The sequence below is a fragment of the Salarias fasciatus genome, chromosome 11 (assembly GCF_902148845.1).
Source record: "Salarias fasciatus chromosome 11, fSalaFa1.1, whole genome shotgun sequence".
NCBI classification, from domain to species: Eukaryota; Metazoa; Chordata; class Actinopteri; order Blenniiformes; family Blenniidae; genus Salarias; species Salarias fasciatus.
Genome location: NC_043755.1, coordinates 11,156,997 through 11,174,382, shown reverse-complemented (window position 1 = coordinate 11,174,382; position 17,386 = coordinate 11,156,997). Strand labels below are relative to the sequence as shown.

Below are 17,386 nucleotides of genomic sequence, written 5' to 3'. Positions count from 1 at the left end.
CAGAAATGAACAACAACAACTAAACATTTTCTGTAGATGAAGATCTGACTCGCACATGGTCATGAGGAAATCTGGATCACTGCTTTTACAAAACTATTTCAGTTCAGCAATATTCATGGGATGTCTCTTTATCGCTCTTTTAAATTCATCCATTCTCAACAGGACTGAGCTCAGGACTCTGATCCACTCTACAAGGCATATTTTGTTCAGGTTGTTGATTTGCTTCTGTGCTTTGGGTTGTCCACTTGTTTCATCTCTGTGAATTCCTCTGTAACATTCTTCCATTACTTATTCTGGTTTAATGTTTTGCTTTTCATAGATTTGCCCGAAAAGATATGATCATGTGTTAATGACTTCTGTCAGTCTTTAGCTGATATCTCTGGTTTTCTTCCCCTCATTGAGCATTCTGTGCTACACAGGAGAACCACTCCTTGGCAGAGCAGCAACTGTGAACTGTGTCCATATATAGACATTTATATATAGATATTTGTCTTACCAGCTTTAATTGTTACTTCCATAATACTTTACAGCACATTAATCACAGAAGAAGTGCTTTTGTTTGGGCAGGGCAGGGTAGCTCTAACCAATATCTCTAATACTGTCACATAAATAAAACTATTTGTTGGTTGAGTCTTTACTGATGAGCTCTGAGAGAAGGATTTAAATTAGGGATTCACATACTTCATACTTCCACCTTGTATTGTGAACTTTTATGAGCTGTGTTCAATGAAGACATGAAAATATAAAACTGAGTATTAATTCAAGAAAAGAATGCACTTTTGTTGAGATGACATTGTTTTGTGACCAATTCATGCAGAAATCCCAGCAGTCTCAACAGCAGAATATTTTTTCCTGGTGAATGTACCAAAACATTTGAAATATGTTTCTTCCACTGCTGGTTTCCAATTTCTTAGCTCGGTTTATGAAATGTGCAACACTTAGAATGTTTTGTTGTTGCAAAAACTCAAACACCTGCAAGAGTCTTAGAAAAGATATAGAATCTATACATGATCCCTTATTAGATGAGTAGTTAAAGTCATCTATTTGTCTGTTTTTCATTAACAGGTACATCTGTGGGACTACGGCAAACCTGTGATAGAAGTTTCTGTATCACTCCCTGAAGAATTAACAGCAGAAGCCGGGCTCTGTGTGGTGATACCATGTTCTTTCACTGCAGGCTTTACTGCCAGACATGCAGTTTGGTACCAATGTCAGGAGACTAAAGACAGATGTGGGGACGTAGACATAATATTCCACACTAACAATAACAACCGAAAAGGTCAGCCTGGGTTCAGAGGTCGAGTGTCACTTTTGGAGCCTGATGTGAGGCAGAGAATCTGCAGCATCGTGATCAATGACCTGAAGGAGTCTGATTCTGGAGCATATCAGTTCAGAGTCATTGGGACCAGGGACTCTGATAGATATCAATTCCTTCAAAAAGTACTGATCTCTGTTAAAGGTATGAAAACTCCAGCAAACACAAATGAATCCTAAAAATTCAGTCTTGTGTATTAACATCCTCATCCACTACATTCTAGATCAACAGATTTTACATTACATGAAATAATTCTGACAATTGTTGAACTCTCTGTGCCAAAATACTCTTTGATGTTGAGACTTGAATTCATTTCAACAATGTGTTTCCTTCAGGTCTCAGTCAGAAGCCCACCGTGGAGATTCCTCCACTGACAGAAGGACGAGAGGCCACGCTGACCTGCACCGCTCCTGGTCTCTGCTCTGGATCTGCTCCTGAGTTCCTCTGGACCTGGAGCGGAGCAGGAGGGAGCATCTCAGGAAACATCACCACTCTGACTGACCGCCTGAATGCCATCGCAAACAGATACAGTTCAACTCTGACCTTCAACCCCTCCGCTGAACACCACGGTACCAATATAACCTGTACGGTCCGGCTCACAGATGACAGAACCACAGAGGAGACTGTGACTTTGAATGTTTCCTGTGAGTAACCTCTGACCGAAGATGTTTAGTTGATGATATTGTGAACGGCCTTGAATGAAAGTGTGGTAAAACTTTCTCTCACAGATGTGAAGGATCTCAGAATCACTGGAGAGACAACTGTGAAGGAGCACGAGACGCTGAATTTGACTTGCAGCGTTGACAGTTTCCCTCCATCACGGATCACATGGATTAAACTTTCTGACCTTTTCCTGCAAAATGGAACAGAAACTGTTGTGCAGAACGACACTTCAGCTGAACTTCTGAATGAGACAGAAACCTCTGAGCAGGAAGACGGCGATAAGAACTCCCTCATCATTTCTGATGTGACAGCAGGAGATTCTGGACAATACATTGCAACGCAGAGCATCTCGACCAGACCCTCACAAAAGAAATAAATGTGACAGTGAAATGTGAGTACTTTACATTTTTTGATTATTCTTATTTTTATGTTACTGTTTTAAGTTCTTAAAGGGCATTCCAGTCAGTCTGAGAAGCCTCTGATTCCCTTTTCTTTAAATATATACTGCATATAGCATACCAGTTTAGGATCAAGGCAGATTATGAAAGATGAAGAGAATGGCGCCCTCAAGTGGCAGCATGTTATAAAAGCATCACTTTTGGGCAAATCACTCATCACTTAATGCAAAAAACAGGAACTCTTGTCATTAGTTTGATCTACAAATTTGGCAGGTTCCTTATTTTATCTCATCTAGAAATCTATAAAGAGTCACATATATACTTACTGTACACACAGCTATATTTATACATTATTTTAATTAGTGCTTTACTTTTTTAACAAAAAAATTAATCACTTACAATCTTAACAACTAGAAGCTAGATGTAGTTTATATTTCCGTGTCAGGGACGTGGGAGCTGCTTCTTATGTTGGGCAAAAGGCCAAAGGCCATTTCCTAGAATACTTCGTTACATGCTTTGCATGATGAGAGTAATCTCAGAATCAGGTACAGCCAGGTTTTTCGTGATAGTCGTCCAAACATCCAGGGAAGGTCAAAAGGCACTAATAATGCTATAATGATCAACCAGGTGAAGCAGGTTGAGAAGGTGGATGAATGGATGGTTGTATCTACAGTGAAATTGTGTGCTTTATCATTGGCTTTTTTTTAAGTTTTTCTCTTTGGGCTGACGTAATCAGTAAATTCTGCTCCACAGACAGAAGAAATCCCCAGATGGCAGGTAGCACAGCAGTCAATGATGGAGACGTTCTGAACCTGACCTGCAGTGCAGACAGTTTCCCTCCGTCTCTTATTATTTGGACCAAACTTGGTTTCAACACAACCCTGCAAACTGACTCTGGATCAGCCTCACTTGTCATTCCCAACGTGACTGCAGAGGATTCTGGACAGTACGTCTGTACAGCGGTATATCTGGACTCAGCAGCCACTGAATATGCCGATGTGACCGTGACATGTAAGTCAACACAACTAAAGATGAGTGAATGTGACATTTGTGTTCATCAGCTGATTATAACTTCCTGCCGCTGTTTACAGACATCCATAAGAGCTCCGGATGTGAGCTTCGATCAGATGTTCTGACCTGTGTGTGTATCAGTGAAGGCTTTCCTTTACCCACCATCAAATGGCCGACGTTGAACAGTCACACAGAGTACTCCATCATGACGACCGTGTCAAACCACACAGTCAACAGTACTGTCACCCTCTCTCTAAAAACCGAGGGCAACACAACTGTTGAATGTGTCAGCGGAAATGAAAATGGGGAACTAAAAAAAACCCTCCCCGTTGAGAAGAAGCTGTCCGGAAAAGAAGGTAAGTGTTCTGAGCCTCAGCACTTCTTCTTTAAAGCTCAGTATGAGAGCCAGTGCAGTGCTGTATCTCTTCACTGTGTGATCAGAAAGCAGGTTATTGCATGTGGAGCTACATTAACTGACAGGATTCAATCCCCTGACTGCAGATCCGTCCATTCAGGAAGTTGTTTCATTGGAAGTCATCGTTGCCTTCTTGATTGGTGTTCTCCTCTCAGCAATCATTTCCTTCTTATTCATAAAATGTTACAGGTAAACCTGAACATTCAATAAATGATGTTTTATTTGTGAGCAGTGGTTTTATGTGTCTGTAAATTTAAACTATTTTTTATAGAAGAAAACAGAAGACTTCTGCAAATGCGGATGAGACCGTGGAACTTGTGACAAACAACAACGATCCATTGGTAATTTGCGTCAATTTGTACATCATGAAAAAAAACCCAAAACAAAACAAGAATTTCCGTGCAGGGATGTCACTAATATGAGACAGTCATTAATGTCAGGGCAGCTTGTTAACAGATCATCATACTGCTGAACGATCAGGAGAGCTGTTTTGGTTCATTTCTGTCAACAATGAGGAACCGATCATTTGCAAATAATGCGATTTGAAAAAAAAAAAAAAGAAACAGAGAGAGATGTGTTTGAAAGGTCTGAGCAACAGCAGTTCTGCAGAGAACAACGATCCCAATATGAACACAGCACACAGAAAGTAGATTTAGGAGCTTTTTTTGAGCTTCTGTGTGAATCTCATCACCCTCCTTACACTTGACTGTATTACGGTCAGGCAGTGGAAGACGATCGTCCCTACGACCAGGAGGAAGCCCACACTGGAACAGCGGCTGCAGAGAAAACCGCCACTGAACTCGACAGCGAGTCAAAGGACGTGGAGTACGCCAACATCGACTTCTCTCTGCTAAAAAGAAAGACTCCTCTGGATGAAGCGAGGACAGATGAGAGCACGAAGACAGAGTACGCCGAAATCAAAAAAGAGGTAATAGAAGAAAGGGAGGATGACGGCAGGGAGGAAAGTGAAATGCTCGAGAGGGAAGAGGAAGTGGAGGCGAAGGAGGGAGAGGAGGAAGCAGCTGAGATGGAGGCGGTGTACTCCAATGTGAAGGAAGTCATGAATGAGATCTGAAGACCGTTTCACTTTGCTGCAGCCTCAGGCTCCCAGATTCCACCGGATAAGATAGATTCATATCATCAGCTGATGGTGGGTTGGACTTTTGATGAACCATTTGTACAGTTTCTACATCAGAACTGGGACCTTTTAACCACTGAACTGTGTTTAACGGAATAAAATCAGTCGAACGGGAGGAGATTGATATTCTAACCAGTCAACTAAGTGTGAACGGGTTGGTTCATGGAGTTTAGGCTGCTCTGCTTCACTGTATGACGCTTCTTTTCAGAACATGTCAGCATTTCCAGTAATATTCCAGCAAATTCAACTCAAAGATTAGTTTGTAAAGATACATTAATAGTTTGTAAAGACCAGTTATTTTTATATTATGCTTGAATTGTTTGGTATTTTTTTAGTCTTGCCTTAAAGATGTTTTTGGAGTTAGCTTGAAATGAAAAAGCTGTAGCGATGGGTTTATTATGGGATTATGTGGGAGGTCACTTTATGACGGGGGATTATAATAATCTCAGTTTCACAATCGATTTTCAGCTTTTGGTTTCAGCTTTGGCTTCATCATCTGAGACGGAAAAGTTAAAACTTAATAAAAAGGAATTTTAAATTTTCTATCCAAACTTGGATTTTTCTAGCACTCTTTCTCTGTGTTGTTGTTGACAAACCTTCCTGTGCTGTGACAATCTGTAAACACAGACTTCAAAGATTAATGTGAATAATGACACTTTTCTTGTCATAAAACACCTTTTCTGAATAGCCCAAAGGAGGCCTTGCTTTTGATTATTTCTGACTAAAACAAAACCTTTTCGCCATTTTTCAGAGTGTCAGGTACTTCGTTTGCAAAATACAGACAATAAATGAATTCTGATTCATTTTTAATCCTTTTATTGTCGATATTTTTATCTTGTGAAGTATTTAAAATAGCTCAGGGCTCATATAAGAAAACCCACAACATTATGAAGCCCAACATCTAGCAAAATTCTACTCGAATTCAAATCAAGTTATTTAGTTAAACCAGATAAAACTCAAATGCATTTCAAAAAGAAACTTTGGTGCTGAGCAGGTTTAATGGTTTACCATTATATCATACAAAGTATTTAATCGAGAGGTGTGTGTGTCTGTGTGTGAGTGGGGGGTGCAGAGTGGAGGGCGGCATCAAACACTGAGTTTGCATGTTCTCCCCATGCGAGTGTGAGTTTCCTCCAGTTTTAGCCTGCAGTCCAAAAACCTCCATGTGAGGTCAGTTAGTGAGCCTAAGGTGTGAAATTGAGTGGTTTGATTCTCTGTTTGTTATGTAACACAGCTTTTAAAGTTCTTTATATACAGCAGACTTTATATACATGTTATAAAAACTTGTCTTATGTCGCATTTTTGATATTTAGTTTAGGATGATAAACATTCTGTTACATTGTCAGCTGTTTTGGCACCTGATTTTAGTGGGTTTATCTTTTTTTTCTCAACATTTTAATGAGAATGTTTACATTTTATTATAGAAATACTGTATTAATCCCAGAGGGAAATTATTTTGTGCATTGCTCCACACAGAATAAATAGAAATAGAGTTGAATATCAAAAGGGACAGAATAAAAATGAAAAGAACTAATGAAAAACAAGTAATTTTAAATGTTTACATGGAGAATGCTTAAGATAAACTAATATAAGTACAGAAAAGATGAAATTAACCAAAACACAGCTAACACTATTTACAAGCGAGGCGTTATAGTGTTTTGACTAAAGGAATAACATTTCAGTCATTTTAACCATCTGATCTCTTTTCTATGCAGTTTGGCTTGTTATTGTGTTTTTTTTAGCTCCATGGTCAGCTTTTTTCCTTCTAGAAATGCTTTCTTTAAGTCTTTTTTAATTGAAGATATAAAGGTAATTTCGAAAATTATCTGGTCTGTTTAATAAAATAAAAAATAAGACAAAATGTTTATTTAGGTATAATTCATTGAGAGCTTCAGGGAGCCACTACAACAGGGTCACAGAATCATAGCTTGCCTTTCCAGAAGATAGATGGATGGATTGTGTGTGTGTGTGTGTGTGTGCGTGCGTGCGTGCGTGCGTGTAGTCCCAGTTCCAACTTCTGCAAATGAATGGACTCAGATGAGCAGTCTTACATTGACTGTTTGGTGTGGATGAGGAAATGAAATGCAGCGGCAGACGGCTCAGGACGCTGTTAGACAGAAGGAAAGTCTGGGTTCGGCGGGGAGGAAAGACAACCTGCCAATGAGCAGGTCAGACTGGTGGTGAGAAAAACTTCAGGGACAGATCTTTCAGGAAGTGAAAAATCAAAAGTTTCCCTCAGTTTTGTGTTTTTTTTTAAATTCTACAAAAATGTGTAGCTTCATATGTTATGCTTTTTTTTTTTTTCCAAAACCAATAATGGTGCACTCAGTCGAGGCTAAACCAAAAATCCTATTGTGTATGTATGAAAAAGAGGTCAAAATTTAACCCAACGGGAACAAACTGTACCTGAAAGTCTCCATGAAAAAATACATTTAGCTTTGTGTTTGTGTGTCAGGTCTGTGGTTTTGTTCTGTTTCTTCATATTTCAAAATGTATCCCGCACTCAAAGCTCGAGCTTCAACAATAGAAATGCATGTGGAGGTCAATGCACTTCTTCACCGCAAAGCGAATTGCTTCATCGGAGGATTGTGTGAAACACAAACACAACAGGTTAAAACAAATTTGATCAGTTTCAAATCCAGGAGTGTTGCTGTTGCTTTTTTTTTTCTTTACAGCAAGCAGAACAGACCACCTGCTGTTCAGTCTGGTAAATCTAACTTTCAATCTGTCTTCAATCTGAGGACGATGACCAGAGTTTATAACAACAACACAATTTTGATTTGAGAGAAATTCAGAGTTAGCAGGAAACAGCATAAAACACGTCCAAAAAACATGAACCATGCTTTGTGGAAGCTACTCTACCTCTATACTCTAAATTCCCTCCTTTTGTTTGGCACGTAATGTTTGCATGAATCATCTTTCAGACTCGGGACAACACGCACTTCTTGTGATTAAAATCGTAATATTGTTTTCTAAATTAAACGATAACTGAATTCAGGCAAACTCTGCAAGTGGCGCCAGTTGTTCTGAGTAGTAACTTAGAAATGGAAGTGTATCTGCTTTGTTCTTGAGATCTTGAGATGATGTTGTGTAAAAAGGAAGTTCACACCTCGACAGAAAAGTGTGAAGCGGTGTTAAAATTATTTATCACTGTGTTTCTGTGGAAACAGCTTGTACAAAAAGAGAAAAACAACAAGCATGAGAGCGCCGTAGTTAGCGCTCTTATCTCGTAGATCTGTGAGAAGGTTCAAACACTGGCTCGGCCTCTGCATGGGTTTCCTTCAGTTCAAAAACATGCATGTGAGGTTGATTCGTGACCCTAATTTGGTGTGAGTGTGAGTGTGAGTGTCTGTGTGTATGTGTGTGTGTTGGCCGTGTGATGGACTGGTGATCTGTCCAGGATGTACCCTGACACTACTCGTTTCTTTAAAGAAATGTAAAAGTTGAAGACAACTGGTTCCCTTTTTCAATGTTTTTCGAACCGAAGAAATCATTACAGTGCATGACAACACCATTTCCATGTCACAGTGTTTATGCTAGTTATGAATTCCACCCCGACAGAGTGCAATCAAACTGATGTTCGGACGTTTCAGATCTTCATGCAGCATCTGGCAAAGAGGAAACACTAGGTAGTGATGTGTAGAGAAGCTTCCTGGAAACTTATTGTAGCGCAAAGAGAAGTACAAGAGGAGGAGGAAGAGAAGAGCAGTCAGTTCAGAACGCTCTGAGCAGAGAGCAGTGAGAGGCCACAGGACCAGGGGATCCACGGAAACAGGTAAAAACGCAACATTTGTAAATTAAATTCAGTGTTAAATTAATGTTTTCATAAAAAAACAATTAGAAAATGCATGTAGAAAGAAACGGAGTTTACTTATTGATATTATTATTGAACTGAATTTACAAATATTGAATAATTCAGATAAGGCCTGTTTTTTCTTTCTTCTTTCAAACAGAAATCACAAACTCCCTCAAACTGAAACATTTGGGGATTTTCTGTGAAGTCAGGTAAATTTAATGATGTAGATAAAAAGCTCATAACCTCCTTTAACAGCATCCGGTATTTAAATGAATCTGATGGACCGTGACGCCGCTGCCTGCGCTGGTTTCATTAACCGTTCTTACAGTGTTTGCATTTTCTGTTTCTGCTTTGGAACGTCAGGAGTTTGTCCTGTGGAAGAACGGACCGGCTGCTGGTCACCATGTTCCATTTCATCTGGGTGGCTCTGCTGCTGACCGTTGCAGGTAAAGGAGGAAACTTTTACAAATAATGCCTTACATATAGATTAAAGAGGTGTGTTTTAGTGTTTATTGATCATTCTTTCATAATCTGAACATACTCTTTTGTTTTTGTTTTTGGATTGACAGAAACAGAACCGAAGAATAAGGAAAAGTCCTGCTTGACTTCAAGTGACAGAACTTTAACAGCAGAGGCTGAACTCTGTGCTGTTGTACCGTGTTTGACTGGAGCGAATTCTGATGTCAGTGTAACAAGGCATGGCAAATCTGAAAAACGCTGTGACATGACAAACAACAAAGACAACCCAAACAACTGCAGAATCATCATGAAAGACCTCTCCCAGCTGGACCCCGGATCATATCTGCTCAAAATCTCTGGTAAACTCACAAAACCTTCTCAAGCGTCTCTGACTGACAGGCGCCGCCACCACAGACAGGACTGTTGGTCTGATTTTCAAACTCAACCTGTAGCTAAAACAACTTATCCTGTTATTTTTCATTCCAATCTGAAGCTTAAATCTATCTCTTTATCTTCTATCTGAGGTGTTTAGAGTTGATCCATTACCGCATTAGGTCACGAGTCCCTTTTTAATATTGTTTGTTTTAACTGTCAGTTGTTGCCTCAAGTCTGAGTCTGGTGTTAGACTGAAACCTGCTGCTCTTTCTATATTTTTTCTCCTTAGAGATCAGTCAGAAGCCCACAGTGGAGAGTTCTCTCCTGAGAGCAGGACACCATGCCACTCTGACCTGCACGGTCCTCGGTCTCAGCGATAAACCTGTTTCTAGTATCGACTGGACGTGGAGCGCTGCGGGAGGGAACATCTCAACCATCGAGGGAACCAAGGAAACAAATAAGACTGAGAATCTGACTGACAAAGTACAGAGACACAGCTCAACTCTGACCTTTAAGGTGTCAGCTGAACACCATGGTACAAATGTCTCCTGTAAAGTCAAGTTCAGTGATGGCAGTACTGCAGAGGAGAATAAAACCCTCAGTGTCTCCTGTAAGTAGAACAAACCATGCTTTACTCTATTTTGATCTCTTTGGAGGCACGAAATATTCGAGCCATTGTGGAAAATGTTCATCTGGTCCTAAAATAACGACCTCCTGAAGGAGCCGTTCGATTTTCAAGTTTGCATGATCTTTCTGTTCTCTCGTGAGTTTTGTGGCTTCCTCAAACTTCCTCTGTGCTCGTCTGTATGCTTCCTATAGTCGCCATGTGATGGAACAATGCTGTCCAAGGGGAAATGACCTTATGCTCTGTGCCAGCAATGATAGTTTTCAGTAGCTGTTGACCTCATGGTCGGTGGACCGTTGAGCGGTTCTGTTTAGTCCATCATGCATGGATGGAAGTCAGGTGCACGGCTGGTACTGGGACTCTCCTGTTACTCTGGATGCATTCAGTGAGGTTGCCTCTCTCACGATCCATATATCGAACAGCATTGAATTTAACACTAGTTCTAGAAACAAATCAGTAAATGAGGCCTGTTATATAACTGCAAATATAATCTCAATTCTCTGTTCACTCTGTCAAACTGCTACTTTAGCGTGAACATGATCCTGAGCTTTAGGTTCCAACTGAAGAGCAGCTCTGTTACTATTCCACTAACCTCCTGTTCACTAGAAGATGAGCTAACCTGGCCTTCCTAACGACCCGCCTTCTGCTGTCTGTGAGGAAGACGATCTTCCTCCAACCTATCCTTCAATTTTGGACCATTATACTTCACTTCAGTCTCTCTGCTGTGTAGGGGCTTTTATTTTTTCATTCCCAGGTGTAACGGTTACGTTGATAAGCCTCGGCCTGCATCCCACCATTTGAGAACCCATCAGTAAATTCATTCATTCGTCCAGCTCTCATGGAGATCTCTCCAGAAAAAAGCACGAGACTCCAAATAATTCAACAAATTCATGAGTACATTTTTTTGTATTTGCAGCATTTTCAGGGATCCTGAACGCCTCTGCATGTCAGCGGCAGTCGGGCGTGCTGACCTGTGTGTGTGTCAGTGAGGGCTTTCCACTGCCCACCATCACATGGCCGCAGTTAGAGAAGCGTACAGACTACTCTGTACTGACCACCGTGTCCAACAACACTGTGAATAATACCGTCACCGTGTCTGAGAAAACAAACAGCCACGCAACCTTTCAGTGTGTCAGCAGTAATGGGGCGAACGAAGTCAGAAGAGATATCACAGTCACAGAATCTGAGGCACAACAAAAAGGTGAGTGTTCACACTGAGAAACAGCTGCTTCTATTTGGACGATTGTGGTTATTAACCCTCATCCTCACAGTTCCAGATCTTCTCGCAGAGCTGTGGAGGATTATAAAACAGCTGGAGGTCATCGTAGCGTTTTTGATTGGCTTACTGTTCGGGATAATATTTTCATCATTCCTCACATGTTTGGCAAGAAAATGTCGAAGGTACAGTTATAAGTTTCCATCCTGATTTATTTTCCTATTTACATCTAGGAATTACCTGGCCAACTTATTCTCTTTATTGACTTAATATATTTTAAGTGGGATTAGCTGTATCATCTAAATAAGGAAAATTCTCCCCAAAACCTTTTTGACTCATTTTATAATAATGTATTTAGTGTACCAGTAGTAAAGCCTCAACAGACAAATTTAATGTAAACCGTTTGTCTGTGAATGCAAAGAAATTCAGAACTTGTTAAAAAGCTTAGAAAAGCAGTGGTGTTTCATGGAAACACTGCAGCATTAACTATGAAGCACAACAGGTGGTAGTTTTGATTGCCTTATGAATCAACTGTGATTTAACAGACACATAATCAGTTTTAAAGCCACTAAATTAGTAATATTTTCCAGTTTATTTTTGCAGTTAAACATTATTTCTTGTTTATGTCGATGTTCACAGACAGAAGCTGAAGCCTGGCAGACTGACGGAGGACTTAGAGATGAACACCCACGCTGTTCAGGTATTCATTAGTTAAATCTATTTTTCTGACATTAGAGCAGGCTGTAGGTCAGTTTACACTGATTCAAGCACGTTATGATCAAGTATTATATTCGTTTTCATTTTTAACTGGAAATATTGCAACATGAAGGATGATCCTGAGTAGAGTGCCAATTTATTCTGAGCATAGAGGAAATCACAAAACTCACACAGATATTCACATTCTCTGTGTGGCATCGTGCAGATGGAAGTGTGTCACGCAGCTGAAGATGAAGGGACGGAGGAAGCTGGAATGATGGCTGCTGGGCCGTCGGCACCCGAGGGTGACGTGAGGCCCAAAGAGGTGGAGTACTCCCACATCGACTTCTCCCTGCTGAAGGCCAAGAATCCCGCGGAGGAAGATTTGACACAAGGCGCCACCGAGACGGAGTACGCTGAAATCAAAAAGGAAATAAGAGAGGAGGGGGAAGGCAATGATGGAGAAGGGAGTGAGGAGATGAGGGAGGACGAGCGGACCACAGAGGACGGAGGCGAGCAGGACACTCTCTATTCCAACGTGAAAGAAATAATGGATGAATGAAATGTGAGGACGGTGTACAGTGGCTGAGCTTCTCTTTAAACTATTAGTGAAGAAAGTAGAGTAAGACGTGCACGGTAAGAATTTTAGATGAGGATGGATGTAGTGCAGTGAGGCCTGAGGATATTGTATTCTTTGTCTCTTTTCTTCTAACTGGACACTCCATTGTCAAACCAATTCAATTTGAACAAAAGGTTGGAAAGGTATGGGAAGTCAAAATTGGACACAAGTGGCCTTGATTGCTTTGAGGTTGTCTGAAATATTCTGCAAAGATATTTGCATAAATCTTAGAATTGAGATCAGATTGGCTTCCTTTTGGTCTTTAAGGTTCCTGCTTTTGTATGTTGGCGAGTGGGTGGATCCACCAGTGTTTGGCTTCACTGTAATGCTTTTTTTAAATACAGCATTTCTTTCTGTGAATCTCCAAGTAGCAAAAAGTGAGAACTTTTTGTTGTTTCAGTTTAGTAAGCTCATCGTCAAGTTTATGATATGATGGTCAGCTCAAAAGAGCCACGAGAACTTAAGAAAATGGGATGGAATGAAGAGCAGCTTATTTTGTAAAAACACACAAATAAAAAAAAACTAAGAAAAAAGCTTTTTTTTTTTTAGGATTGTTCAACAGAAAAAACCTGTGATGTGTTCAGATTTTTGGGTTCTGTATTATATTGACAGGAAGTTCACTTTTCTTCTTTTTTTGAGCAATAAAAGCGCTTTAACCATAAAAATCACATTTTTTTTCTGTCATGTGTTATGGCAACCTTAATCTTTTTCAAACATGTGGCACTCAGCTCATTTTTACCTTTTATTAATTAATTATCTGAAACTTAAAGGTGCTGTAGGCAGGATTTTGCTAGTCAATGCAAATTTTTCTGTATTCTTTGGATTAAATGTTAGAGTATCCATTGATAATCCTTTAGGAGTGTAGCATAATTGCACTACCGCGAGGGCGCAGCGTTTCCATCTGACTCTGTTCTGAGCTGTAAAGGAATCTCGACAGCTCCAGGTATCTTTGACCAATCAGAAGAGCCCATGAGGCTCTAACCATGATTAGTCAAGGGGCGTTCGTCGCACGTTCTTGTGGGAGGGGCTTAACTTGCATAAGGGAGTGATGTCAGAGAAAACAGGACAGGATTGGCTGTGCTGGGTTTCAAATCGCCATCTTAGATGGGTCAAATCGCCATCTTGCTTAGGTAACCCTAAGCAAATGGCGGAGATGCAGAATCCTGCCTACAGCACCTTTAATTTCATGCAGCAGAAAAAAGGAAAAATAATTCGTGATCCTACAACAAATGGACAGTTTATGTATTTTGAAATGCCACACATTGTGGGGGACTTGATTCTGACTTTAATGACATCTAGTGGTGATGTTTGGAAAAGACGCTGCAGTAAAACGGACTGGTTTGGTGTGTTAAATCTCACCGATGAATCAAACTCACATTGCTCCATTAATATCCTTCTATTGAACAAGAAAAAAAAAGTGTTAGACCAGCCCTGAGCTTAAATATATTCTGCGTCAGTCAGTCATTTGGTGAAATTTAAATGGATCACAAAAGGGAAGAAAATCTCAAGTCTGGCTCAAAATTAAAGCAGCCTTATTTTGTCTGCGATTTCTTTTTGAAGATGTTTCTGTATTAAATTCTCGTAGTTATTGAGAGAAAATGTACATATTATTATCAATGTTGACACATGCTCTCCCTTCTTAAAGATGTAAAAGTAATAAAAATTAACACATATTCAAAATGTTTATTTCAATGTGAAATTGTCATGTTGACAGCTGGCTCCATTATCATTTTTTTTTACCACTGTGAACTATAAGTGACCCCATCATCCTTCACACCTATTGCAAAAAAAACCCAAAACAAAACAAACAAAAAAACCACATGAGGAACCTGATAACACAACTATAAGTGAAGTAGTTTCTATATTTCTTCTGTCACAGTGAGTTCCTTTTTTCTGATGCTTGGTTTCAAACTATCAGCTACCAGTTTTTCACAGAAAAATATATACATGTTTTTTTTTCTTAACCTGTCCTGTCAAGCATGGAGGCAGCAGAACGGAGGTCTGGCTTCTGTCACGTGCCTGAAAGATTTACTCTTCCAAGACGACATTATAGGAGTTCTTCTCTTCAGAAATGACTTGTTTTTTCTTTTTTCCTACCAATTCTTCTTTCACCTTATAATCCGATGCTCAGCCATGTATTTCTCTCACTGCTTAAACTTTTAATGCAAATGCTTAAACTTAGTTATTAAAACAATTTAAATGCAGACTCACCTATAAGAAAACATGGTAACACTTTACTTGAAGCCCCCCTGCATAACACATTATAAGTACATTCATAAAGCATTATAATGCCATTATAACATGTGTAGCTGTAGTTATAAACATTCATAGATGATCACAATGCCAGGACCAAACCCTAACCCTAACCCTAACCCTAACCCTAACCCTAACCTTAATCCTATGCTGTATACTGCTGTATAGTGAGTTATAAAGCATTGTGATCATGTATTAGTGTTTATAACTACTTATAATGTGTTATAAAGAGGGGCTTCAAGTAAAGTGTTACCGAAAACATGACCTACCCCTTAATATCAAGATGGCAGCAAGTGTCTAGCAAACAAGTGTCTGCCCACTTTTGTCAGAAACAAAAGAAATCAATGTGTGAGAGGATGTTGGCTGAAAAACAGAAATCCCCAGCACGCAGGTGTCAGATGTTTTGCATTCTGGGTTCCTCCTAAATGCAGGAACAAGGTTTTCGTGGTGCTGGGGTTTATTTGCAACCGTTTCATCAACATGACTGTTTTCCTCTTTTTCACTCAACAACTGTTACAGTAAGAAAGTAAGAAAAAAAATAAAGTGTCAGCTTGCTAGGTTGTGTTTAGATGTTGCAGACCTTTACTTTTTCAGCTGATGGTGAGACTGACCAATCACGCAAAATAACGATGAGAAATTCTAATCGATTCTATTCTATATTTGCAAAAAATATCCTGAAAAGGCTTGGATATCTGTGTCGTGGGTCGTGTCTGTGCAGGTAAATGACAGCCAGAAGTGTCACATGGACTCCTGCAGTATTCATGTATGTGCTTGAAGTGATTTGGGATTAAAGCCGAGCTTACAGGATTACAATGTTCCGCTAGCTGGACGGATGCCTTAAATAGATCAGCCTGGCGCTGTCAGAGCTGCAGAGCTGCAGAAGAATCCACATTTTACACACGGCAACCGGAGGGCTGCTTCTGCTCCAGACGTACAGGTGAGTGTGTGCTGCGCTCTGTTTTAAACATTTTATTTGTGATGATATATTTTCACGAAGTGCCAAAAAAAAAAATACTAATAGGACAGTGTAGAGGTACTTCAGGTCATCATCTGCATCTGGGATCCTCCTTTAGCAAGAGGATAAAAGTATGCCAGTTGCTGTGAGACTTCCTAATTCTTGACAAACTGTTGCATTTCCGTTCCTCTTTGTGGTCTGTCTTTTGTCATGAGGTGAGTTTTATTCACTGCCCTCTTTATCTCTCTGTAGTGATGGCCGACGTCCTGAAAAGTTTGAACCTTCTTGAGACCCTCAAAGAGTCGATCGAGAGCAATAAACTGTCAGAGGTCAAGGACGCGGTGGAAGACCTCCTGATCAGCAGAATCAATCTGGCAGTGGTCGGGGACCGTGGGGACGAGAAGGCCTCCATCATGAACTCCCTTCGTGGTCTGGGGCCCGGCGATGAGGGAGCAGCTCCCTCTCCGTCCCCTGCTGCCCCTGAGGACATGGCCGGTTACCCGAACCCTAAGCACCCGGACTTCCGCCTGTGGGACCTGCCCCCCGTTCCAACCACGTCCCCGTTTGAACCGCAGGGATACATGGACCGGTATAAATTCCTCCGCTACAATGCCATCTTCATGACGTTCACCGAGAGACCCCGACCGAACAGCGTGGAGGTTTTCTTGGAGTCTCATTCCGTGCAGCGACAGACTGTGTACTTTATTCTTTTAGCTTCCGCTAAAGACACAGAGAAGAGCTTGGAGGAAAAGAGAAAGAGCAGCTTGGCCGTGCTCACGGCGCAGGGCGTCGCCCTGCCCAAGGTCTACGTGGTGGCACCCTCCACTCTGGAGAAACTGGACTTCCCCGGGCTGTTAGAGAACATGAGTAAAGACCTCCCAGAGATCCGAGCCCACGCGCTGCTCCTGGCTCTTCCAACACTCACCTCGGACTTGATCACCCAGAAGAAGGAGGCCTTCAAAGCGCTGGTGTGGGCAGCGGCGTCGCTCTCCGGCGGGATGTCGGCCATTCCCGTTCCTCTGGTGGCGTCCATGGTGGACTCCAGCGTGGCGGTGCGGATCCTGACCAAAGCCCAGCTCTCTCTGTGCCTGGACAACGAGTCCGTGGAGCGCCTGGCTCGGCAGCGGGGCGTCGAGCCCGCGCGCCTCAAGCAGCTGCGGACCTCCGCGCTGTCGGTGGAGGTCAGCAAGGCCGAGGTGAAAACCCGCCTGGCGGCCGCAGAGAAGGAGCTGGCCACGGTCTCGTCCAAGCTGCTGGAGATGGCGATGCCGAGACACGCCCGTTCGGCCAGCCGCTCCTTCGCCGCCATGCTGCAAGCCTTAAACAGCTCTATTGACGAGATGGCCGTGGATGCTGAGAAGATACTGGCTGCTGCTCTTTAGAGCGGCAATCAAACCAAATGATGACTTTTTAAGTTTTCTGTCTGGCTTTGATACTTGTTCTCTTTGATAT

At 41.3% G+C, this 17,386-nt stretch overlaps 2 protein-coding genes and 1 pseudogene across 2 annotated transcripts; all 3 read left to right on the top strand.

The window, feature by feature from the left end:
• LOC115396469 (sialic acid-binding Ig-like lectin 10) overlaps positions 1 to 5,461 on the top strand; it is a 9,830-nt pseudogene extending 4,369 nt beyond the window's left edge.
• Positions 5,462 to 8,663: 3,202 nt separating this feature from the next.
• On the top strand, positions 8,664 to 13,496 carry LOC115397398 (uncharacterized). The gene is made up of 9 exons (XM_030103680.1): positions 8,664 to 8,715; positions 8,894 to 8,945; positions 9,100 to 9,182; positions 9,306 to 9,554; positions 9,860 to 10,180; positions 11,112 to 11,396; positions 11,467 to 11,596; positions 12,051 to 12,111; positions 12,334 to 13,496. The coding sequence occupies exons 3-9, from the start codon at positions 9,140 to 9,142 to the stop codon at positions 12,667 to 12,669; spliced, it is 1,425 nt and encodes a 474-aa protein (XP_029959540.1). The 5' UTR covers positions 8,664 to 8,715; positions 8,894 to 8,945; positions 9,100 to 9,139; the 3' UTR covers positions 12,670 to 13,496.
• A 2,659-nt stretch (positions 13,497 to 16,155) lies between these two features.
• LOC115397399 (interferon-inducible GTPase 5-like) lies at positions 16,156 to 17,317 on the top strand. Its single transcript, XM_030103681.1, has one exon. The coding sequence runs from the start codon at positions 16,189 to 16,191 to the stop codon at positions 17,314 to 17,316; it is 1,128 nt and encodes a 375-aa protein (XP_029959541.1). The 5' UTR covers positions 16,156 to 16,188; the 3' UTR covers position 17,317.
• Positions 17,318 to 17,386: the final 69 nt, after the last annotated feature.

Excerpts from the sequence above, each read along its gene's own strand:
- LOC115397399 (XM_030103681.1), top strand. The coding sequence starts at position 16,189 with ATGGCCGACGTCCTGAAAAGTTTGAACCTTCTTGAGACCCTCAAAGAG.
- LOC115397398 (XM_030103680.1), top strand. The coding sequence starts at position 9,140 with ATGTTCCATTTCATCTGGGTGGCTCTGCTGCTGACCGTTGCAG. Across the intron at positions 9,555-9,859 it reads ATATCTGCTCAAAATCTCTG|AGATCAGTCAGAAGCCCACA; the intron begins GTAAACTCACAA and ends TTTTCTCCTTAG. Across the intron at positions 11,397-11,466 it reads ATCTGAGGCACAACAAAAAG|TTCCAGATCTTCTCGCAGAG; the intron begins GTGAGTGTTCAC and ends TCATCCTCACAG.